This window comes from Lepus europaeus, chromosome 8 (assembly GCF_033115175.1).
Source record: "Lepus europaeus isolate LE1 chromosome 8, mLepTim1.pri, whole genome shotgun sequence".
Lineage (NCBI taxonomy): Eukaryota > Metazoa > Chordata > Mammalia > Lagomorpha > Leporidae > Lepus > Lepus europaeus.
In genome coordinates, this window is record NC_084834.1 from 8,018,247 (window position 1) to 8,041,138 (window position 22,892).

The 22,892-nt window shown below is 46.1% G+C and overlaps 1 protein-coding gene across 3 annotated transcripts in view; it reads left to right on the forward strand.

Annotated features, from left to right (window-relative positions):
* The first annotated feature begins 613 nt into the window (after window positions 1–613).
* KLHL2 (kelch like family member 2) overlaps window positions 614–22,892 on the forward strand; it is a 117,282-nt gene continuing 95,003 nt past the window's right edge. Inside the window, exons 1-2 of one of the 3 annotated variants that reach the window (XM_062199366.1) lie at window positions 614–725; window positions 13,804–13,929. In XM_062199366.1, the coding sequence (XP_062055350.1) occupies window positions 700–725; window positions 13,804–13,929 (152 nt within the window). In that variant the 5' untranslated portion in view covers window positions 614–699. Of the gene's footprint in view, window positions 726–13,803; window positions 13,930–22,892 lie in introns of those variants that run through there. The other 2 variants (XM_062199365.1, XM_062199368.1) reach the window with 2 other exon arrangements.

Genomic DNA, 22,892 nt, shown 5'->3' on the forward strand with positions numbered 1-22,892 from the left:
AAAAAAAAAACAACACCACCACCACCACACAGCACCGCTCCTCGCTCTTATTGTTTCTAGGTCCTCCTGCCCCGTCTACGTGGACAGCGCCACAAGCCCACACCTGGCTCTGCTCTTTTCTGTCTCCCCGCGCCCAGGTCTTGCCTACCAAGGCGCCCACTTCGCCCGTGCACGGAGCGGCTCCCCAGCGGAGGAGAGACCCCAGCCGCGGGCGAGCGCCCCCGGACAGGCCACTTCGTGTCCGCGTGCCTCAGTGTCACCGCGCGCACGGGGACAGGCCGGGGGCGCCCGCCGCTGTCCCCCCACCACAAGAAAGAGAGCAGGGCGAGCGCTCCCGCCGCGCTCGCTCCTCGGACGCCGCCGCCGGAGGAAGGGGCGGCGCCGAGGGAGGGTCCGCGGCCGCCGCGGGAGGCCGCCCCGCCGGCCCGTCACAGCGTCGGCGCCGGCCGGGCCGAACCCGGAAGTGGCCGAGCCCGCGCGTCCGCCCGCCCGCGCCGCAGCCGGGCGAGCGCGGGAGCCGCGCAGCACACGGGCCATGGCCGCGGGGGCCGCCGCCGCAGGTGGTGGCGGCGCGCGGTGAGGCGAGCGCGGCGGATGGGACGCGGCCCGGCGGCGGGCGGGCAGTGCCGGCGTCCGCGGCTGGAATGGTGCTGGCGGCGGCGGGCGGTGCCTGCGTTCTGAAGCCCGCGAGGAGCCACCATGGAGACGCCGCCGCTGCCTGCCGCGTGAGTGAGCGGGCGGGCCGCGCCGCTGCGGCTCGGCGGGCCGCGGCGCCGGGAGGTGCGGGGCGCGACGGGGCGCGGAGCCGCCGCCTGGAGGTGGGCGCGGGCCGGCCGGGGCGATGCCCGGGGAGGCGGCTGTGGGGGCGGCTGCCCGGCCGGCCGGCCGGAGGCTCGGGCTGGGGCCGCCGTCCGCGCTGCCCACGGCGCCCACGCTGCCCACGGCGCCCGGGGATGGCTGTGGGGCGCGCGGTCCCTGGGCAGGAGGAAGCCGGGAAGTGCCCGGTGCCCGGCGGCGCGGGGGATCGGTGCTTCCCCCCGGATCTCCCGGGAGCTTGTCCGTCACTCGCTGAAGCAGCCGCGGCCGTGTGGGGCATGTGACCCCGTACCTGGCACTGCGGACGGTTTTATCCAGAAATCAGAGCAATTTCTGTTTCCTGGGCACCTTGGGCCGAGGAGGATCGGAGCGACCTGCCAGGCACAGGTGTCTGTTCCCTCGGTTAGGATCAGCTGCAGACAGCGTTACTTTCTAGAAATAATAGCAGCTGAAGAATTATGTGGAAGGTGTTGTTGCGTTATTCAGCACAAGGGTTTTTTAAATTAATTTTTTCTTTTTAACATCTTGGTAGAAGTGTGGACGTCCAACCCCAGGAGTTTTTGAACAATTCCATTTTGATGTGCTATCCTGAGTTTAACCTTTGTGAAGGAACAAGAGCCCTTTGAATCTGACTTTTCAAACCGCCGGCAATCTCATTCTAAGGAACCGTGTCCCTTTCTGTGAGAGCTGTTTCATGGAGCCTTACCGGGGTTTTTTTCAGTTGGATTTGGCCAGTCTCACTCCATGCCAGTTGTATACCGCACCAGCCTCTTGTGGGTATTTGGCAGAGTTCCAGCCAAAATATGGAAAATTCGATTTGGGCTGAAAAGATTTTTTGATGTCGTTTCTCTTAGGAGAACTAACGGGATTCGGAACTGCATTTTCCGAAAGTGCATTACAGAATTTCTAGCTCGAGTGGAACAGGTCATGGGGATCTGGAGAGGCGACGCTTAGACTCTGGAACCGACCCTCCTCTGCTGATGGAAGCAGCCGAGGCTCAGCCTCTCCTTGACTGCGGTGCCTTTGAGGGCCCTGTGGTCTGGGCTTCCCCTTCAGCCGGTCGCAAGGCTGAAGGGAACGTGATGGTGGCTTGTTAGCATCAGCGGCGTGCACACGCTCAGAAGCGCTTATGGCTTCTGTATTTCCAGACAACGCATGGCATGGCATAGATAACATGTGGGTACCTCATCTGTAGTCCCCGGCCCCCTTTGTGGCTGTTGTCTGCAGTCCCTTTTTACTTCTGTAGTGCGAGGAACTACAGGGAGGAACAGGGGAAGCTTCGAATGCAGGTGAGAAGAAGGGTGTGGAATAGCAGGCTCTGGAGCGAGGGAGGAAAGGCATAGCGAGGGGTTTAACCTGAAGTAATAAAGAAATGCGGTAGATGTGTGTATGCAAATGCTGATAAAACTGAAACTAGGACAGATCAGCTCATCCTGATTTTGATGTCCAGCCCAGTTCTTCGGTGCTGGAACAATGAGAGGCTGAGATACCGTGACAAACCCGGGGTGCCCGTGACAAACCCGGGGTGCCCGCATGGGTGAAAGAATTGCTAAGGCTCCCTTCACTTAGGAGTGGCTGAAGTTGTGGAGATTTGTTTTTTAATTCTGCACATCCATTTAGTGATAGACGTAAATAGGTTTTATTTGATTTTAGCCTTAATTCCGGAATTTGTTGTAGTGTTATTTACCTTCCCATAGATCAGAAGTGTCCCCCCCCCCCCCCCTTTTCACCTGTTGGCGTGTTTGCCTCCACGCCCTTGAACTTCCTGCCTGCCTGGATTGAGGGTGCTGGCTTTGACAAATACAGGCAGCATCTTTTCATTGTTGTGATTGGAACAAGACTGAAGCCAGTGGAAGTTATTGGGAAAAACTCGGGTTTTTCACAAGGTTAGGTTTCTAGTCTGACTTTAATGCAAAACAAGATGTTTGACCTGAACTTCAGAGTGTCTTGGGTGGTGTGGTTGAAAGCAAGGACTGATTGTCTGTGTGTGAATGTCTGTTGATGAATTCATTCAGTCGGCAGCTACTTGAATGGCTGTCTCTGCCTGGCACTGGGATGGAGCACTTGAATAACTAGTCGAGTTTACATTGTTCTCACACCTGAGAGATCTTCCATCCACTGGTTTAATTTGATTTGAAGAGGGCTGGGGAGAGTCATGGAGACATAGAAATATGGAGAGAGATCTTCCATCTGTTGGTTTATTCCCCCAAATGCTCACAGAAGCTGGGGCTGGGCCACACTGAAGCCAGGAGTACAGAATTCAGTCTGAGTCTCCCACGGGAGTGGCAGGGACTCAGTACTTGAACCATCATCTGCTACCGCCCAGGGTATGCATTAACAGGAAGCTGGATCAGAAGGAGAGGTAGCCAGGGCTTGAGCCAGGCACTCAAACATGGGATGCAGGCATCCCAGGCAGCAGCTTAACCATGCACAACATGCTCCCTCCCCTCCCCATCCTTTTTGGTCTCATATTGATTCTTGTTGGACTTTATATTTCTTCTGCTTGCTTTTTGCATCCTGAAGTATATGTGGCATTTAGATTCTGCTGCATTTTGAGGTCTGGGTGATGTTGAGACACTGTGACATTTGCTTCTGACCAAACCCAGAAGCTGTGCAACTAAAAATTAGGTGTAGATTAGAAAGAAACTTCAGGTGGTAAATGGAGCTATCTACACTGATGAGCCCTGACCTCAGGACTGTTTTACATATTGTAACTTTTATAGTCGTTGTATAAGGATTTTCCTATTCATTAAGTTGGAGGAAGGCTTGAAGGCCTGAGCTCCCCTCCCTGAGCAGTTTTCTTGGCCCTAATTTTCTTACTGGCTCCTCTCTCACAAGTTGGCATACTCCCACAGGCCTCGCTTGTTTGCTTGGCCTTCACAAAACTAGGCCTCAGTTACAACCATGATTTTTCACCTGATGCTTCCACATGATTGGAGACTCTTGTTACCAGCTGTGTTCACTCACAGGCAGACAACTTGTTGACCGTATTCTAAGGGATTTACGTAGCAGATTGGTTGGCTTAGAGCAGCAGTTCTCAGATTTTTGGACTTCACTGACCTGTAAAATGAAAAAGAAGTTCAACATAGAATTGCTGAGTTTTTTTGATTGTGTCAAAAGAATTATTGACAAGATAATAATTATCATCCATCACAATCTTTTTATGAAAGAACGGATATTTAATACTCCTCCTCAAAAATAAGGAGACGTCATCTGGCTGAAGGAGAGTCCTTGAGTTGAATAAAGACAGTTTTTGGAAACTGTTTACATTGTCTTCATTTTGTCACAGACCAGTAGAAAATTCACTGAAGGCCAACATTTGCAAACCACTGGACCCGTTGATATTCTCCGTTCTTCTAAGGAGTGGATTACTTTGGATTTAGAACTTTGTGGCAGGTTATGCCAGGATTCCTTTGCTTGTCTTTTATAAAGTGCATTGGGGTGTATTCTTGCTTTTTTTAAATTAGTCCTCCATGTGAATTGGACATCTCTTACATCATAGGCGTGGTAGACAACATGTTTAAAACGTTTAGGAGCAGTAACAGCCCACAGCATAATGGTGAGAGGAGACACATGGACCCATGTGTGTTGAAGGAAGTGTTTTCAATTCTGGGATGCACTTGGGAACTTGAGACGTGGAGTCTGGAAACAAGAAATGTGTATGTGGTGGTCCGAAACATTTCTGATGCTGGAAGATCACAGACCTCCCTCCCACACAAAAGCCCCAAACCTCTTGTTTCTGATTCAAGCCTCATAGTAGGCATTCAGTAAATAGTAGTAATGCTTTTGTGAAGGTGCTCACACTCACTTGTGACTCGCGTATTTGCACTAGGAGTGTTTGTGAAAAGCCTTGAACTTCCTAGGATCAGCCAGAAGGTTATGCCTTTCAGTTGCTTTTCTGTCATTCTTCTTCCAGATTCCAGAAATGTTTACCACTGGTGATGAGGCAGTTTGGGTTTTTCTTTTAAATCCGTGTTTATCAAATGCTGACTATGACCAGGTTGTAGAGGTATCTCAGAAAACAGAACAAAGTCTTTTCTTCATGATTGAAACTAATAGCTAATATTTATATATGTATATATGTAAAATAGCTAAGTATATAATAATATATTGTATTCATAGTAGTAAATATTCTAAGGAAAACTAAAGCAGGATAGGGAGTAGAGAATAGCAAAGTGCAGAGTGAGAGTTCGGATAGGGTCCTGATGAGGGAGTATTTAGGTGTTTGAGCAGAGTCTAGAAAGGGAGAACGGCTTACAAGGTAAAAGGAACAGCAAGTGCAGACATTCTTCCCTTCTTTGCACAGTGAGATAATTGCTGTAATGAGTGGAACAGGATACTTCCTGTGTGTTATACACTCTGCTTTCTTACATTTTAGGCAACTGGCATTTGCTAAACTACTCCTTTGACATGTTTCTTTCACTGATCTGCCTTGAAAAGCAAACGCTTGCTTCCCATGACACCACTTTTGTTTTCCTCTTCTAGTTTCTACGTTGCTAAATGTGATTTACATTATTGTATTAATCTGGTCAAAAATCTTATAATGCAAGTCTCTTGGGTTTGTAGGGTTTTTTCCTTTCCTTTTTTTTTTTTTTTTTTCAGCTGAGGAAATAAAGGATAAGTTATTTTCCAAAGTTTATTCATGATTGGGAAAACCAGGGACTCTTATCTCTGGATCATTTTTTTTTTATCTTTGATGACTTCTTTTCTAGTACTGTTTATGAGTAGCAGAAGTAGGCTGTGCTAAGTCTTTTCAATGATTAATCCCCAACTCATGGCTCCATTTGTATCTTAAGTTGGGACCTAGATCTGTGCGTTGGTCTTGAATTCTGAGCTTTGAGTGAGCTCTGCTTTTAGTTCATAGCTCAAACGTGGCATGTCTAAAACTGAATTCAAATCTTTGTTCTCAGACTGACTTCACTGTATATTAGCTCTACTTACTCAGTGGGATAACTATTCTTTTCTTTGATTTGTCTGTCTTCGTCTTCCACGTCTCACTGGTCCCCATGGACTGTAGAGTCTTGATTTCAAGTATCCATTGTCACTGTCCCCATTGTGGTGAATGAATTTCATCACTCGATCCTGATTTTTTTCCAATGGTCTCCTATTGAACTCTGTGTATTCCCTCCTCACCTTTCAGTCACCTATTCTTTTACTCTCTAGCATCTAAGAGTCACATGATGTGACTTGTCAAAACCAGATCCTCCGGCAGTCACAACCCGTCGACATTTTGACCTTCTAGATCCGAGGTCGTCATGTGATTCCGTCTCCAGCCTTATCGCAGGCCTGCCGGGATTGTCTGTCCTTTTCCTATGCTTCCATCCTCCTGTCCCTGGTTAAAACAGCGTGGACTTCCTGCGGGGCCGGTTGGAGCCCCATCTCCTTCACAAAGTCTTTAATTTTTATTCCAGTTCATTCTAGCATGTTGTTGCATTCCTATAGTGTCTTCTAATCAGGAGCCAGTAATCTTGCACCTGTGTGCTGGCTGGGACATGATGGCCTCCCAGTTAGACAGTAACTGGAGAAGGGTCCTTTTTCTCCCTCACTGATACCCCTCACCCTGCCTAGAACAAGGCATGCGGTGGTCATCTAGGTAGAAAATACCTATCACAGCTGTTGTCATGTTGAGTATTTCTAATAGTTTGGAGTTGAATGTTACAATTAAAAATGAGGGAGGCCCACAGTATTGGTGAGAATATATCTGCATATTCAGTTTCCTGACCTCAACATTTTTTCTTTGTAAACTCTAACTTCATATAATAGTGTTGAATGCTTATAATAGTTCTCTGACATTAGTAGGTAAAGTGAATACCTTTGACATTTGTGTTGCGTTTCATACTCAGACTTATTTGTAGACTGACTTTTGTAATTAACTGTCTGAAGCCCAGACAGAACGTGATTGATCCAAGGTCACTGTGTTAGTATTTGGCACAGGCAAGACTACAGTTCCCGTCTTCCTGATCCTGGTTCTCTTGTAGTCCTTTTTTGTTCAGGTGCTGGAAAATGTGGTCCAGTGTACAGAACTGCTAAGTCATATTGCTGCCCCTCTTAGTGACCAGCAGTAGACCCTCTTAGTGACCAGCAGTAGTAGGAAAAGTGGTAAAAGAAAGGTCAGGAACACGAGTGACAAAAGACATGGGGCTGTTTGAAATGGGTCAACCTTCTCTTTCCTGTTTGAGCACCTCACAGATACCCAGCTCTGACAGTGCTTTGTTAATTGTTCATGAAATACTCTCTAGGGGCCGGCACTGTGGCGTAGCAGGCTCAGCCTCTGCCTGCGGCACTGGTATCCCATATGGGTGCCGGTTCAGTTCCCAGTTACCCCTTTTCTAATCCAGCTCTCCACTTATGACCTGGGAAAGCAGTAGAAGATGGCCCAAGTCCTTGGTCTCCTGCGACCCACGTGAGAGATCGGAAGCTCCTGGAGACCTTAAGAAGCTCCTGGCTCCTGGCTTCGGATTGGCCCATCCCTGGCCATAGGGGCCACTTGTGGAGTGAACCAGCAGATGGAAGACCTCTCTCTCTGTCTCTCCCTCTCTTTGTAACTCTACCTCTCAAATAAATAAAGAAAGAAATGAAAATACTCTCCAAAAGATCGATCTTGCATAAGACACGCTTTTACCCTGGTCCCTTTCCTGGTAATAGTCACTGTCAGGGACAAAAAGTGCCTGATTGTGCTGTGCTTGTCATGTGGGTGGGAGGGAAAGAGGGAGAGAGCTGAGTGGAACTGAAGGGGAGCTTTTTACAGCTCTATTGTTCTACTATCAGAGAGCAGTTATACTCCTGCTTCCATGGACCCCCCCACCCGCCGCCTCCCACACCTAGCAGACAGCCACACAGCCACAGTCAGTTATGGGGGAGCACAGGGCTGGCGTGTAGTGGCCCTCCCTGTCCTTCACTGGGTTGAGGGTTCTGGTTCTTAACTGCTGATCCATTTTTGTAAAATTGGGCATTTCTAGGTTTCCTGGAGGTTTCTTTTCCACATCAGCGAAATTGCAATTATAGCTTTTAGCCATGTATGTATTCCATTCTGAAGTACTCAGTGGCTTTGTAATAATACTGTGTGTAAGGTGCTGTGTGAGTTAGCACAGCATAGCAAGTTTATTTTTGTCTCGGAAGATGCTCCATGTTCAGTTCAGAGGTTACATACTGAAGATGGGTTCCAAGTTCTTACATGTCTGTAGGGCAGACGTTAATATTTTTTATAAAGTATAATCTATCTGATAATGTAGCCATATGTTTATAGATTACAGTTAGTTTATTGGCACCATACCTAACAAAAGTTTAAATTCCCAAGACTTGCAGGAAATTTGCAGAATGTGTTTCCTTGCCTTTAGTTAATTGCAAAAGCTGAACTTCGGCCATGCCACCAACTGAAGTGTGTTTCCAGGAGAGACCGTCCCTGACTTGTGCCGCATCTGAGCAGTGTGGTGGTCTGGTGGAGGCGAAGGGTGTCCGAGTGTTATAAAAAGTATGGAGTAGCCCAGCAGAGGATGTTAAAATACTAGTCACGTTTGCATCTCCGCTTGGGGTGTCCTGGATGTGTGCGTGGGAGCACTGTTAGTAAGACACGGCTTCAGAAGGCGAGCGTAGCTGGGAAGACAGCAGGGAAAATAGAAAAAAATATTATAAAGTGATGGAGAAACTTCAAAGCAGTACAGCACTGGATGGTGACTTTGAAAACAACAGCTGCTGACGCGAACTTGGCAGAAATTTGTGAGTAATGGTGGGTGACTCACTGCAGGCAGGGGAGTCTCGCTGCTTTGGAGGTGAACGGGCAGAGGGGAGAGCAGAGATGGTGACCACCCAGGGGCCACGTGTTTGTGTCCTGAACATGAAAATGCCTTTGATCCCCCGTTAATTTTTGAAGCTGCATTATTCCCCTGAATTGTAGCATTGTTTCCACTAAGAAAACCCTAAAAACATAAACAACTCGTATTTTCTAAGGTCCTTGTTCTCAATCTGGGAGGACTGTCCTGGGGTGGGAGGGAAGTGGGTGGTGGGACATATTACATCACCTGTTTTGTTTTTCTTTTCTTTTTTTATTCATGCAAATCTGCCTGTCACCCCTGCTTCTGGAGGTGCAAAGAGCTTGCCTAACTTTTCACGTGGGAAGGGGTGGCCATGTGTGGTTTGGAAAAACACTTGGGGTTTTCATATCCTTCTACTCCCCATTGAAAATCGTTGTTCTGAAGCAAATAATAAATATCCAAGGAAACTGCACCTGATTGCTAAGGTGTCCTCAGCGTGGTTGCACTACATTTGAACGTTTGCAGGGGTTGTGAAATCTTGGCCATTGGAGACAAGTGGTTGGAGACTTTTATTTTCTTACTCCCAGAACTTCGTACCATGAGTTGCGTGTTCTTCGGCAGTTAGTCACTTCATGTGGGAAGCCAGTCTTGCCCATGGTTGGGAATTTGCAGAAGGAGGGCTTTGGGATTATATGGCCCAAAGCCTGGGCAGTACCGTGGAATCCAAAGCCTGGGACACCTCAGCCACTTTAGAAGCTGTTGTAATCACAATAGGCTGTAGGATAATTGCAAGGTTAGTTGTAGTGTAGAGTTGGAAAAAGACTTTAAAGGTGAAAGACTCTTGGAAAGGTCTCCCTTAGAGGAGACAGTTCTTAGAATGAGAAGCGTTTTCTGGAAAAGGCTGGCTGTTGGCTTCAGAAGGGAACGAGGGAGAAGGTGTAACTCTGGCCTTCCCTGGGATGGCTTGAAGGGCAAGCCTTTACCTCCCACTTAGCCACTTGTTCCTAGTATGTGCAGTTTTCACATCTATAGTTTTAGAAGTGATGCGTCATTTTGTGTTACTCAGTTCTGCTTCTGAATGAGAGGCCATCTAACACAAAGCCACGTAGGAAATGGAAAGTCATAGAAAGGACATTAGTGTTGAAAATAGACCTGTGCAGCAGGGGTGCTGTGTGTGTAAGTGGCTCTCGGTGCAGAGAACGCTTGAAAAGAAAATTCACTGTGATTTCTTACGTATTCTTGTAAGGCCTTGAGTAAAGTCTTTTCCGTGCAGAGTTTCTGGAGTACATCAGAAAAAGCGGGAGCTGAAAATAGCTTCCAGAGAGCACCGACACGAGCATTGATTGTGGTGCGGCAGCTGTGGTAAAGTTAATTCTGTAGAGCAGGCAGTTTTAATTCCTCATTTCTTAAGCAAATATAAACACTCTCTTAAAGAAGATACTCTTCTGAGGGCAGAGTCGCTGCTGCTTCCACTCTGAGCATTGAAAACTCTTCTAATCCTCAGTATAGTGTTTTCCTTCTGTCTGAACCTTTGACTTATCAAACTGGAAACAGATAAGGATCATTATCTTGCTCCATGTGTGGACATCCAGTGTCTGTGGTCAGAAAGTGAGTATGGATGTACATGTCTGCACGATGGCTCCTTTGCCCAGTTTCCCACTGTTTTCTTTACAATGAAGGTGAGAATATCTGTTTTATACTATAAGTGTTCTTATAAAAGTTTGTGGAAAATGTATATTGTGAAAAAATTATGCATGGATTTCAGAGAAATCTTTTGCACCAAAATAAACTTACCTTTTAATTCCATTTTTCTACAAAAAGTTTTATTTGTAGTGTATTTATTAGAGAGATAGGGAGCTCCCATCCACTGGTTTACTCCCCAAATGCCTGCAATGGCTTGGACTGGGCTGAGCTGAAGCCAGGAGTTGGGAGCTGGGGCAAAAACCCAGTCACTGGAGCCATCATTGCTGCCTCCAAGGGGCTGCATTAGCCGGAAACCAGAATCTGGAGCTGACTCGGGGCATCAGACCCAAGAACTCCATCCAGGATGGGATGTGGGCATCCTGACCACTAGGCTGAATGCCCGCCCCCATGAAGTGTTTTTAAGATTTATTTATTTGAAACGCAAGAGTTACAGAAAGAGGGAGGGACGAAGAGATTTTTCATCCGCTGGTTCACTCCTCAAATGGCTGCAACGGCTCGGGCTAGACCAGGTCAGAGCCAGGAGATTCTTCTGTCTCCCACATAGGTGCATGGATCTAAGCACTTGGGCCATCCTCCGCTGCTTTTCCAGGTGTATTAGCAGGGACCTGGATCAGAAGTGGAGCAGCCAGGACTGGAACCGGCTCCTATATGGGATGCAGGCTTTGCAGGCAGCAACTTAACCCACTAGGCAGCAACGCCAGACTGCCTCCCTCCCTCCCTCCCTCCCTCCCTCAAGAACTTTTTGAGGTATCTTTGTAAAGAGATTTCCCAGCATCCTTTTTCAGGTGTGACTGTTTTCTCACCTTTCTGCTTCTAGACCTAACACTGCTTTCTCTTTTCTAGACAGATGTAGCTTGTCCTCTGCACACATGGCCGCACACCAAGAAGCCAAAGGGAGTAGAGAGGACCTCTTCCTCCCGCTGCAGCTCTGGGTTTTCCCGCTGGAGGCGCTGCCTTGTGCCAGTCATCATTTAGGCCCCTTGGAAAACTCTGAGTGGTGAAGCAATAGAACTGATTTCCATTGCTAGTAGGCAGATGCCCAAAGAATCAGGTGCCTCAACTAGTGCCAGGAAGTGAGCATGGATAAGTCCTCTGGTTGATTTCAGAGGTCTCCTTAATGTTGAGTGTCCGGTTTCCTGGCTTCATAGTCCATCTCCATGTAAACAGTGAGCCCCCAATTTTTATCTCCAGCTATATATTTCTCTCCACTCCAACCTTTATTTTATGATTTGATGTCTTCAGTTGGATGTCTGAAATCTTTAAGCCAACATGCGTAAACACGGAACTCTTGCTTTTCCTAGCCCAGATAGGTTCTACTTGCAGCCTTCCCAGTGCGGGTTAATGGAAACTCAGTCAGTCTGACTTTCTTTGACACGCACTTCCATTCTGTCAGCAAATCTTGTTAGCTATACTTTCACAATATCCAGAGCCCAACCACTTGCCATCACCTTCACTGCTGTGACAATGTTCTGAGCCAGTTATCCCTTACTGTATTACCGTGACAGCCTCCTAAAAGGTACCCCTTTTCATCCTTGACTCGTAGAGACTATTCCGAACCAGCAGCTAGAGCAGGCCTTCAGAAATACAACTTGGGTTGTGTCACTTCTCTGCAGTGCCTCACTCCAGGTACAAGCCAACGTCCTCACAGTGTCCTCCAAGGCCCTGTGTGGCCTGCTGTCCCTCTTCCCCTCACCGCAGCCTCGCTCTGGCCATACCGCTCACACAGTGGTACCTAGGTGTTCCTCCACCTGGGTGTTCGCAGCCTCCCATCCCAGTCCTCTGTCCAGTCTCCGTTCTCCCGATCTACTCCACATCGAACAGCTTACACTTCTTTCTCTTTTTACCCTGCCCTACTTTTTCTTTTTTCCATGTTTTCTAAGATGCCATCTACTTCACTCCTGTTTATCACCTTTCCCTTCTCCCCACTAAACTCCAAGTTCTGTGAGGACAGGGGTCTTTGTTTTATTCACTAATGTATTCCATGTTTCTTAGGATAGTGCTTATTGGTACTAAAAAATTGCTAATTGTATTAGTGAATGGTAGTTCAGTATTAAAAAAAGGAACCATCCTTTCAGAAATGTGCTGGGAAAGGAAGAGACAGTAATAAATGATGATTGCTTGTTTTTAGCGTGACATATATACAGTATAAGTATAACTTAAAAAATTTTATTCATGAGAGAGAGAGAGAGAGAGATACCCCAATGTACTGGTTCACACCCCAAATGCCCACAACAGCTGAGACTGGGCTAGGACTGAAACCAGGAGCTAGGAACTCAGTCTGGGTTTCACAAGTGGGTGTCAGGGACCCAATTATGTGACCCATCACCTGCTGAATCCCAGGGTGCACACTGGCAGGAAGTTAGAGTCAGGAGCCGATGAAGGGACTCTAATCCAAGTACTGTGATTTGGAATGTGGGTGTCTTAATTGCTAGGCTAAATGCTTGCTCCTACAAGTATGGTTTTTTAGGCTTAATTTGGTACCTTTTAAAAAATGTAATAGCTTTATTGAGGTATAATTTACATACCATAAAGTCTACCCATTATAATTGCACAATCCAATTATTTTTAGTAAATTTAGAATTGTGCAGCCATCACTTCAAAAAAGCCCCCTGTGTCCATTAATTTGCAGTTGATTCTCTCTATCCTTTCATGGTGCCCTGATTTTACTTGTTAATTTTTTGCCCCTCAAGTCTTAAAAGAATAATTCTGTAGTAATTCTAATACAGCTTTGTAAATTTAAATATGGAAAACTGTAAATTTAAATCTGAAGTTACATATCCCTTCTTGAGTGTAGGAAATGGTATTGAACAGCAATGAAAACATTGAGATGGAGAGGCAGATTGGCCACATTCTTACCAGTTCTGCCCTTGACCACCCAACCCAGACTTTTTTTTTTGTTTCAACTTCATCATTGGATAAATGGGGATAATAATGGTAATTAGTTCCCAGGGCGTGTTGAGAGGATTACAAATGATGAACGCAAATGACTTGGTACAGTGGCTGCCATATGGTAAATCGTCAGCACTGGCTCTCTTGGTTAATCTCTCGTTAGTGTAGGACCACAGCATATAGGGCCAGTACCTTTGCAGCCAGAGAGCCCAATTTAAATGTGATTGTAAGTATTTGAAGTTTGTGTGTAGTGTGGTCCTATTCCTGTCTTGCTTTGTCGGTGATGTGTGACTATAGCAGATAGAAAAGCAAGTTATTCTCCAACACAGAAGATCATTTCTCAGCATATTTACGTGGTGGTATCTGTTAAGCCACTGTGAGTGAGTTTTCTGTGTTCATCCTTGGCAGCGCTCTGACACCAGGGAGGTGACTCCCCCTAACTGTTTAGGTGGGATTGTAGTGACCATGACGAAGTGTTCTGATCTGTGTCTTAGTATTAACAGTGGGCTGGCCTGTCATTGAGACATTCTCCAAAGAAAGGGGAGGAAAGCATTCATTGTGTCTCCTGTGGTTTGATAAGCTGGAACGAAATTATTTTTAATGATTTCTCTCTCTCTCTCTCTTTTTTTTTTTTTATGTACAGATGCACAAAGCAGGGTCATCAGAAGCCTCTCGATTCAAAAGATGATAATACCGAAAAACACTGCCCTGTGACAGTGAATCCCTGGCATATGAAGAAAGCTTTTAAAGTCATGAACGAGTTAAGAAGGTATCATTGCATTAATGTACATGTAACAATTGATGTCCTCTATTTTTCAGTTGTTGGTCGTGAATAATACCCTCTTCCCCATTGTTGTGTTGGTAGAGGGAGCATTGAAAACCTAGGCTCTGTAAGTTTTGTTTTTCTTAAGAGACAGAAGGAAATCTCCCATCTGCTGGTTCACTCCCCAGTGCCTGCAATGCCTAGGCCTGGGCTGAAGCTGGATTTGGGGGACTCAGCCCAGGTCACCTCCATGGGTAGCAGAAACCATACGTGAATGAATTTTTCCTCCCACGTCCATATTGGCAGGAAGCTGGAGATAGGAGCTGGTGCTGGGAATCAGAGCCAGACACTCTGTTGTGTCCTAACTGGCAGCTAACTTAACTGCTATTTCAAACACCTGCTCCTGCAAGTTTTTAAAGACAGGAAGGGAGTAGATAATTTAACAGAAATGTGGATGATGTAGGGCTTTTCTGTCCAATGTTGTAGCTACAACTAACTAGCTTTTGCCAGTCTGAATTGAGACACTCAGTAAGTGGAAAATACACAATGGTTTCTAAGACTTAGTGCAGCAAGAAGTAGAATATTTCACTAGTAGCTTTAAAAAATATTGATTACAAATTTATGGATTAAAGGAAAAAACTATATAGGACCATTTATCAACAAAATAAATGTGCTTTTGACTCAGTGTTTGTAACGTAAATGTGTAAAGTGATGGGGCATTTTCAAGAGAAAATTGAGATATGTCTTGGCCTATTAATGATATCTAGGATCACTGGCATTAGAAATGGTATTAAGGTTAATTTCTAAAGTAGCTGAATATTTTAAATGTATGTTTTAATATTTTATAGAATTGTTTTTGATAAATTATGTCACACATTAAATGGAAAAATATTGATTACATGTTGAAATTAAAATATATTGGATTTTTGGGTTAAATAAAACTTAGTAAAGTTAATTTCACTAGTTTCTACCTTTTTAATGTGACGTTGCTTGCGTTACAATGTTACTGGACAGCAGTAGTCAAGGATTTCTAACTCACTATTACAAGGAATACAGAAAGAAACCTGGAGACAGAAATATGTAACTCTCTTTGTGGTGGTGGCTGTAGCTTATAGGGAGTGAGTGCCCGTGGCAAAGGGCGTTCTCCATTGTTTTGAGAGCTAATACAGTGAAAAGAGTGACATTAACGGTCAATTAAAAAAATGTCTGTTTTCTTTTTCAGTAAAAGGCTGATGTCTGTATTAATACTAGTTTTTTTCTCAGCATTTTGGAAAGCTGTTTCCCATGCCATTCCTTTTGTGAAAGCACTGTGCACATGAGGGGTGTACACAATGACCGTGGGAAAACTGTACATGGATCTCAGAAACTTTTTGTACCAAAATTAACTTTAAATTCCTTTTTCCTTGAACTTCCTGAAATCCCCACGCACATCCCACCTGAAATGCTGGAAGCTTGGCCAGGAAGGGCGGGGCTTAAGCTTTCCTTTAACCTGTATGTGCCAGTTCATCCTGAAGTCCTCACTTTTGGTTCATCGTTTGTTTCTTTAATTAAATTCAGTAAACGACTCTCTGGTAGGTGCTAGAGATGCAGTGGTGAGCAAAAGCAGATACATTTGCTCCCTCTTGGCACCATGGTCGACTGTAGGATGTAGACATTCACCAGAGAATCCCAAATGTAATTTACTGTAACTTGTAATAGCAATAAGAACTATGAAGGAGGGCTCGCTGGTGCTGTGAAGGTGGGTAACGGTGGATAGGAATAATTATACTAAGATTGGAAAGTAAAAAAAGGTAAGGAGGTAAAGTCAGTGTGGGAGTGAGCTTAGAGAGCAGTGGTTCAGGTATGGGGAGTGGGGAAGCCCAGGTCCCGTGGTGGGAGTGCATTGCAGGAAGTGTGGAACCACACCAACAGAGGAGTTGAGTAGGTAGGTGAGGGCCAGCATGCGTAGAGCCCAGCAGTTTGGTCTTTATCAGAAGTTGCTTTAGGAGGAAGCTGTTGGAGCATTTTAAGTAGAGATGTGACATGATCAGATTTGTATTTTGAACACACTGGCTTCTGGATGGAAAATGGATTGGAGAGAGACCAGAGAAGGTTAGGCTGAATATTGGATCATTTGATTTGCCTCCTAGTACTGCTCTGACAGCATTTTCAAAATGTGGGTTTTCATTTATTCATTGGGAGAATATATAGCTGAGATAATCCAGCAGGGCTGGCCATGCTGTTTCAGTTTTCTTTTAATCCTGTTGTGACAGTAGTTTTAAATGTAAGATGTAGTGGTTACTAGGTGGAACTGAGAGAAAAGGAAGAAAAATTGTGTGCTTAAGACTGACATTAAAAAATTGTTTTAAGGTAATTTGAGAGGCAGTGAGTCAGGGAGAGAGTTCCCAGGTGGTAGGTCAGATGCCCACCGCTGCTGTTAATGGGCCAGGCTGAAGCCAGGAGCTGAGACGCAGTGCGGGTCTTCCATGTGGGTGGCAGGATCCCAACTACGTGGGCCATCATCGCTGCCACCTCCTAGCATCTACATTTGTGGGCAGCTGGAGTCCGGATCCAGAGCCAGGCGTGGAACGCAGGTACTCTGATACGGGATGCCCACATAGTAGCTGCTGGGCTGAGTGCCTGCCCCAAGACTGGGATCTTCAGTGGCTGGCTCTTCTTTCTCTTGCTTCGCACGTCTGAAAGAACTGACTGTTAACAGGACTGTGGATGTTTTCCTCTCTGCCCACTCCTGTGGTGTGTGAGTGGAGCTCTGTTGACCCAGGTGTTACTCATCAGACTGCAGGGATGGGGACACCTGGTGCTCCTCTTGAGGTGAATGACCTGAGTTTTGGGACAAACTCTTTGGTCTTAGGCCTTGATTCGCTTCTTTGAGCCTTGACTATGAAATAAGAGGCGTGGACAGGATGGTCTAACGGGTCAGTGCTTGCTCTGATGTTCTCTGAGCTGTTGAGATTTTTTCTTTTTCCTACTTACCTGCAAGTCCTGTGGCATCTTTGCCTCTTGCAGTGTTTTTAACTCTGACCTCCGTTTACCTAGTTGATCCATTTGGGGTGTCAGCTGTGAAATAGGAACCTCTTGCTCTTTGTTGCACTGTTTCAGGAGCTAGTATATCCCCTGCTCCTGGCTGAGGCTGGTTTTCAGAACAAAGAGTCATCTTTGAATAGCCAGAGGATTGGCTGTCAGATCAGTAACCAGGATTATTTTAATGACGTCACAAACCAAGAATGTTTTTTAAAAAATGGATTGTCTCAGGGGCTTATCAGACCCCCCCACCCCACCCCCCGCTAAGAATATCATTCTCTTTCTCTTTTATGCCTTACAGCCAATTTGGATAATTTAAAAAAAAAAAAGAATCTCTGAAGAAGCCTATTTCGTACACAGTGGAAAATCCTTAATTATTTCCTGTCCTTGCATCAGCTTCCCCTGCCAGGAAAGGGCAGCTGAGAGTGGTTTCCTGTCTTCTGGGAAGGGAGAACTTCCTTGTTCTCACCCTCTGCTCTTGGGCTCCAGCCTCAAAGCGGCAGAGTGAAGCTGTGTGCTGGAGTGTGTTTTGGCGAACCTTGGGCTGGTGCAGGCAGAATTTAAGCAGTGCTTGTGAAAGTCGCTTTCAGTTGTAGTTGGTGAAAGGTGTGGTAATGTGAGTGGGAGGATAGGAATTTTGTAAGGTTTAAGTTAAAGAGTTAAGATAATTTTATAGCGAAAGAACATGGCACTTCCTTTAACATTTTCTTAAGTTAAATTTCTTTAGACAGGAGGCCCAGAGGCTTAGCTCTGTGTGGCAACCCAATATGAACTTGAATAACAAATACTATACGGGGTGAAACAGGTGTTTTTGTGAGCACCTGGTTCTCCTTTGAAATCAGCTCGAATGTCCAGAAGGCTATGTGGGATCCACAGTGACAGACTCGGCCCAGGCCCCCTTGGGTATCTTGAGAGCTGCCGGAGACAGACAGGAAAGAGGGTGAGGTGGGGGTTTGTGGGATGCAGAACGTGGGTTTCCAGAGGAGTCTCGTAGGCGGGTTCACAGAAGTGGGCTTCAGCCGGCCCTGATGGGATGCAGTGGGATTCATCCAGAGTTCTGCGTGGGAAAGCCGGTCCTCATCTGATCAAGTGGCTGAGCCAGGGAGGGCATGGACATTACCCACTGGGCAAAGTGAATCTGGGGCTCCTGCTTGGGGGGTCTGTGCAGAAGAGGCGGGGGAGCCAGCGAAGGGCAGTGTTGTGGCAGATTTAAATAGGGTGACGAATTTGGACTTAGTGTTCCGGGCGGAGGCATTCAGGGAAGGTTTTGAGAAAGCGAGTACCACAGAGCTGCGAGAGGATGGCTGTCGTTCAGCTGCACACTGATGGCGGGCAGTTTTGCTCTTTGAATTTCCCTAGCATAGATGGAGGGCAGTTTCTCAAAAATCAAACCAATAGATCCTTACAGAGTACCAGTTTTTTTTTTTTTTTTTAAGATATATTTATTTGAAAGAGTTACAGAGAGAGAGAAGGAGAGGCAAAGATAGAGTGAGTGAGAGAGAGAGAGAGAGAGAGAGAGGTATTCCATCTGCTGGTTCGCCCACCCGTTGGCCGCAATGTCTGGAGCTGTGCCGATCCGAAGCCAGGAGCCCATATGGGACGCAGGCGCGTTAACCTGCTGCGCCACAGTGCCGGCCCCAGAGTACCAGTTATGTACCATACACTGTACGGGGTCTGTGGCGGGGACAGAGAAGCACGTTATTTCCCAGACACACATTTTCCTGAGAAATGTAGATTCCTGGCTTTTTGAAATGACCAAAAGGGGAACTGTCCAAAAGGTAGATTGCATTTTGTCTTTAATAAAAATGCAAGCTTTTCTTTTGTAGGATATGGGGAAGACTACTTGAGCTTTAAAATTTTCAGTGATTATCAGTGAGAGAGCAACGTTTGTTTTATTTACAGGAAATATAATTCAAATCATTAAGTTACCTTCAGGAGTTGAAAGTGTTTAGTAAGGCCAAATTACATAAAGCACTTAAAATGTTCACCTTTGTAAGGGCCCTTCAAAAAGTTGGTGGAAAATGCATATTGTGAAAAAAAAATGCATCTGGATTTCAGAATTTTTGGCAACATAATAAACTCACCTTTTAATTCCACTTTTCGAGGTATTGTTTATCCTACATAAACCATAACTATTTAGTTGTTTGGTTATAAGAGCAGTTATTTCTTTCAGAAAATATTTACACCTGAAGCATACTCTTATTGGAGTGCTTATTCTTTTCTCCCCAGGATTTTAGACATCATGGACCCAGATCACTTACTCAATGAGATTACCTGTGATACATCTGTGAAAAGTTTGAGTTGTGGCTATTCTGTGGTTATTTATGCTTTGCCACTTGGAACTTAAGCGAGTATGCCTTTTTCTTCCTAGCTGTGTTACCACTTGCTTTTTTTTTTTTTAATTTCAAAGTCAGAGTTACACAGAGAGAGGAGAGGCGGAGAGAGAGAGAGAGAGAGAGAGAGAGAGAGAGGTCTTCCATCAGCTGGTTCACTCCCCAAATGACCACAATGGCTGGGGCTGTGCCAATTCAAAGCCAGGATCCAGGAGCTTCTTCAGGTCTCCCACGCAGGTACAGGGGCCCAAGGACTTGGGCCATCTTCTACTTTCCCAGGCCATAGCAGAGAGCTGGATTGGAAGGAGAGCAGCTGGGTCTCGAACCGGTGCCCATATGGAATGCTGGCACTTCAGGCCAGAGCGTTAACCTGCTGTGCCACAGTGCTGGCCCCTACCACTTGTTTTAAAGGGATTGTATTAGTCTGTATTCCGTTGCTGTAACAAAACACCTGAGATGGCTAACTTACAAAGAAAGTAGGCTTATGTAGCTCATGGTTTTGGAAGCTGAAAGTTCAAACAGCATGGTGCTCTACCTGATAGGGGCTCCCTTGGTGAGGGCTGGTGACATCCCGGTGAGAGTGCACATAGACCCACAGATGATACCAAGACAGGAAGGCTGGAGGGTGGGCAGGCTTCTCCTTCCTCTCCCCCTCCCTCCCTCCCTCTCTGGTTTGTCTGCCCCCTGGACTCGGCCAGCCACTCATCTCACCAGCCCAGCGTGTCGTATGTGTTTCCATTTCTGCTCGCGGGCAGCAGGTGCCTCCAGATTTCCTAGCACCTGCAGGGGAGAGGTGGCCAGATGCCGCGTGAACCCCTCGCACCCCCTAAATCGCAGGGTGTGAATTCGTTTCACAGGACAGCTAAAATCGTTTCTGATCTCTCACAGCCCGATGGCACACTGGACTTTCAGAAGATGTATTTTAAAAGTAGTGATAGGTTTGTTTTCTAGTCTTAGGAATTAATTTATTTTATGTTGGAAAACAAAGAACGTCCTGAAATATTCAGGCACGTTTCACTCATTTTCAAAACAGTTCTTTTTTCTCCTGAGAAAGCATCAATTTTTAAGATAATTGTTTATTTAGGAGATAGAGTGCTTTTTTTCTTGGTGCCATTTGAGTTTTACATAAGGCCTAACTCCCATTCTCCTCCTTTTAAAATTTTTTTAGATTTATTTGTTTATGTGAAAGAGTTACAGAGAGAGGGGAAAAAAACAGAGATCTTCCATCCACTGGTTCACTTCCCGAATGGCCACAATGGCTGGGACTGCACCAGGCAGGAGCCAGGAGCTTCATTTGGGTCTCTCATGTGGATGCTGGGGCCCAGACACTTGGGCCATCTCCCACTGTTTTCCCAGGCACATTAAAGGGAGCTGAATTGGAAGGGGAACAGCCGGGATTGGAACTGGCACTCACGTGGGATGCTAACATCACAGGCAGCAGCTTTACCCACTATGCCACAATGCCAGCCCTATCTCTTTAGATTTGAGTTTAGAAGCCACTTCCTGGGGCTGGGGCTGTGGCATAGTGGGTAAAGTTGCTGCCTACAGTACTGGCATCCTGTATGGGACCGGTTTGAGTCCAGGCTGCTCCACTTCCAATCCAGCTCTCTGCTATGGCCTGGGAAAGTAGAAGAAGATGGCCCAAGTTCTTGGGCCCTTGCACGCACATGGGTGACCCAGAAGAAGCTCCTGGCTTCAGATCGGCCCAGCTCCAGCCCTTGCGGCCACTTGGTGGGGGAGTGAACCAGCAGATGAAAGACCTCTCCCTCTCTCTGCCTCGGACTTTCAAATAAATAAATAAATCTTAAAAAAAAAAAAAGTAACACCACTTCCTTTCTGAAGCTTGTCCACTTGGTCTGCCTCAGCCTCTCCTGTGTGTTCCCAAGCACCTTGCACTTGCCCTACCGTAGTAGTCATGAGTTCATTTGGTAACTTCTGGTGTCTTTGTGTGTCTCCGGGTTTGACTTAAACTCCTTGCCATCTCAGTCACTGTCCTGTTGAGCTGACAGTGCTTGCTACCCCCAAGCACTCCCTGGGTATTTGACAAATGAATGAATGCAAATTTCACTAGATAATAGCTTTATTTATTCCATTGTTTTGGAAACCTTTTCAGTTTAGTCGGTTCTTTTACTAGATTACAAATTTTGGAGACATACATTCAGAAATCTACCGAGTAAGATGTTGGGTAGGGGCTGCCAAGGCAAGTTTCCCTTATTCTTATTGCCAGACTTTGCGTTTGTAACTCTCTTCCTGACCCCAGAGCCTTTCAGCTTCTTGTGAGTGTGCACGTTGTGAAAGAGACCAAGGCCAGACTTCGCGTTGACATATTAGTATATGAGGGCAGTACAGAAATTTCCTGGAAAAAATGGAATTAAAAGATAACTTTATTTTGGTGCAAAAAATTTGATATCCATATGTAGTTCTTCCCCCTAATATATGTTTGCCATGAATTTTGAAGACCCTTGGTACCCTCACTGTGTATTCTGGGAGATACTGATGATAAGGTTGGTCAGTCTCTCTTATCTTTGAGTGCTGTTTTAACATGTTACTGCTGGAGACAAAAATATGAAAAATGTCCTTGGTTTGTTATGTGGCCCTTAGCCTCCCTGTGACCTAACCTGGGGTCTGGCTACATAATTTCTTGGCAGTGATTTTAATTTTCTTAGTTAACTGACACCGACTTCTCAGTCAGGAAAACTGGGCTGGTTCTGTAATTGACAGCCAACAGGTGTTACGCTGGCAGGTTTGGATCAATGAGTAATTGTAATTGAAGCTGAATGTAATTAATTATGTGATTTTGAGGTATTCAAGTGTAATTCCATTTAAGTTTCATCTTGAAACTAGAGCATTAGGAGGGATTACCGAGAAAAGGAACATGGGCACACAGAGGCACCTGGCTCATGTCTGAGTGGTGTCCAGATTGTGGTTAAGACAGGAAGACCTGGATGGCCTTGTTGTGGAGAGACGGTGCAGCTCGGCTGGTCCCCGTGCCTCCCTCCTCTCCTGTGCACGCACCCTTCTCACCCTTGGTCCACACGTGCTGTACTGCTGCCCTGCACAGGTGGTCCTCTCTGCTGGGGATGCTCTTGCTCTGCCTTGCTCAGCTGACTCCTGCTTTGTAGAGCTCAGCTTGGGGGCAGCAGCGGCAGGGAGCCTCTTTGACCTCCAGTCTGATTGGGGTGCTCCTGCTTTCCCAGCGCCTCAGCTTTGCTCTGATCGAGGCATCGCCAGTTTTTTCTGCTGTCTGTCTGAGGGCAGAGATGGCCGCAGTGCTTTGTTGGATTAGTGGATGAGTGGATGAAGTTTATTTTACCTTTCTGAATATTCGGTGACGCTTGTATTAAAGATGCACTGAAATGGGCCTTTAAACAGCTGTCCACTGTGTTGAGACCGTGGATAGCATATCCATACCTGTATGTCTGCTCACATGTATGTGTTTGGATCTAAAAAAAAGTCGTCGTTATTTCTGATTTTGATTTCCTGTTTCATCCAAGCTTTAACAGATCTCAAAACCACAGAGCGTTAGGTGGTTTTGTGTAGGGAGTTCGGAGGCTCTGGAGTCAGATTTTGGGTTTGAATCCTGGTATCGCCAGCAGTTAGGGGATGTTCAGAAAG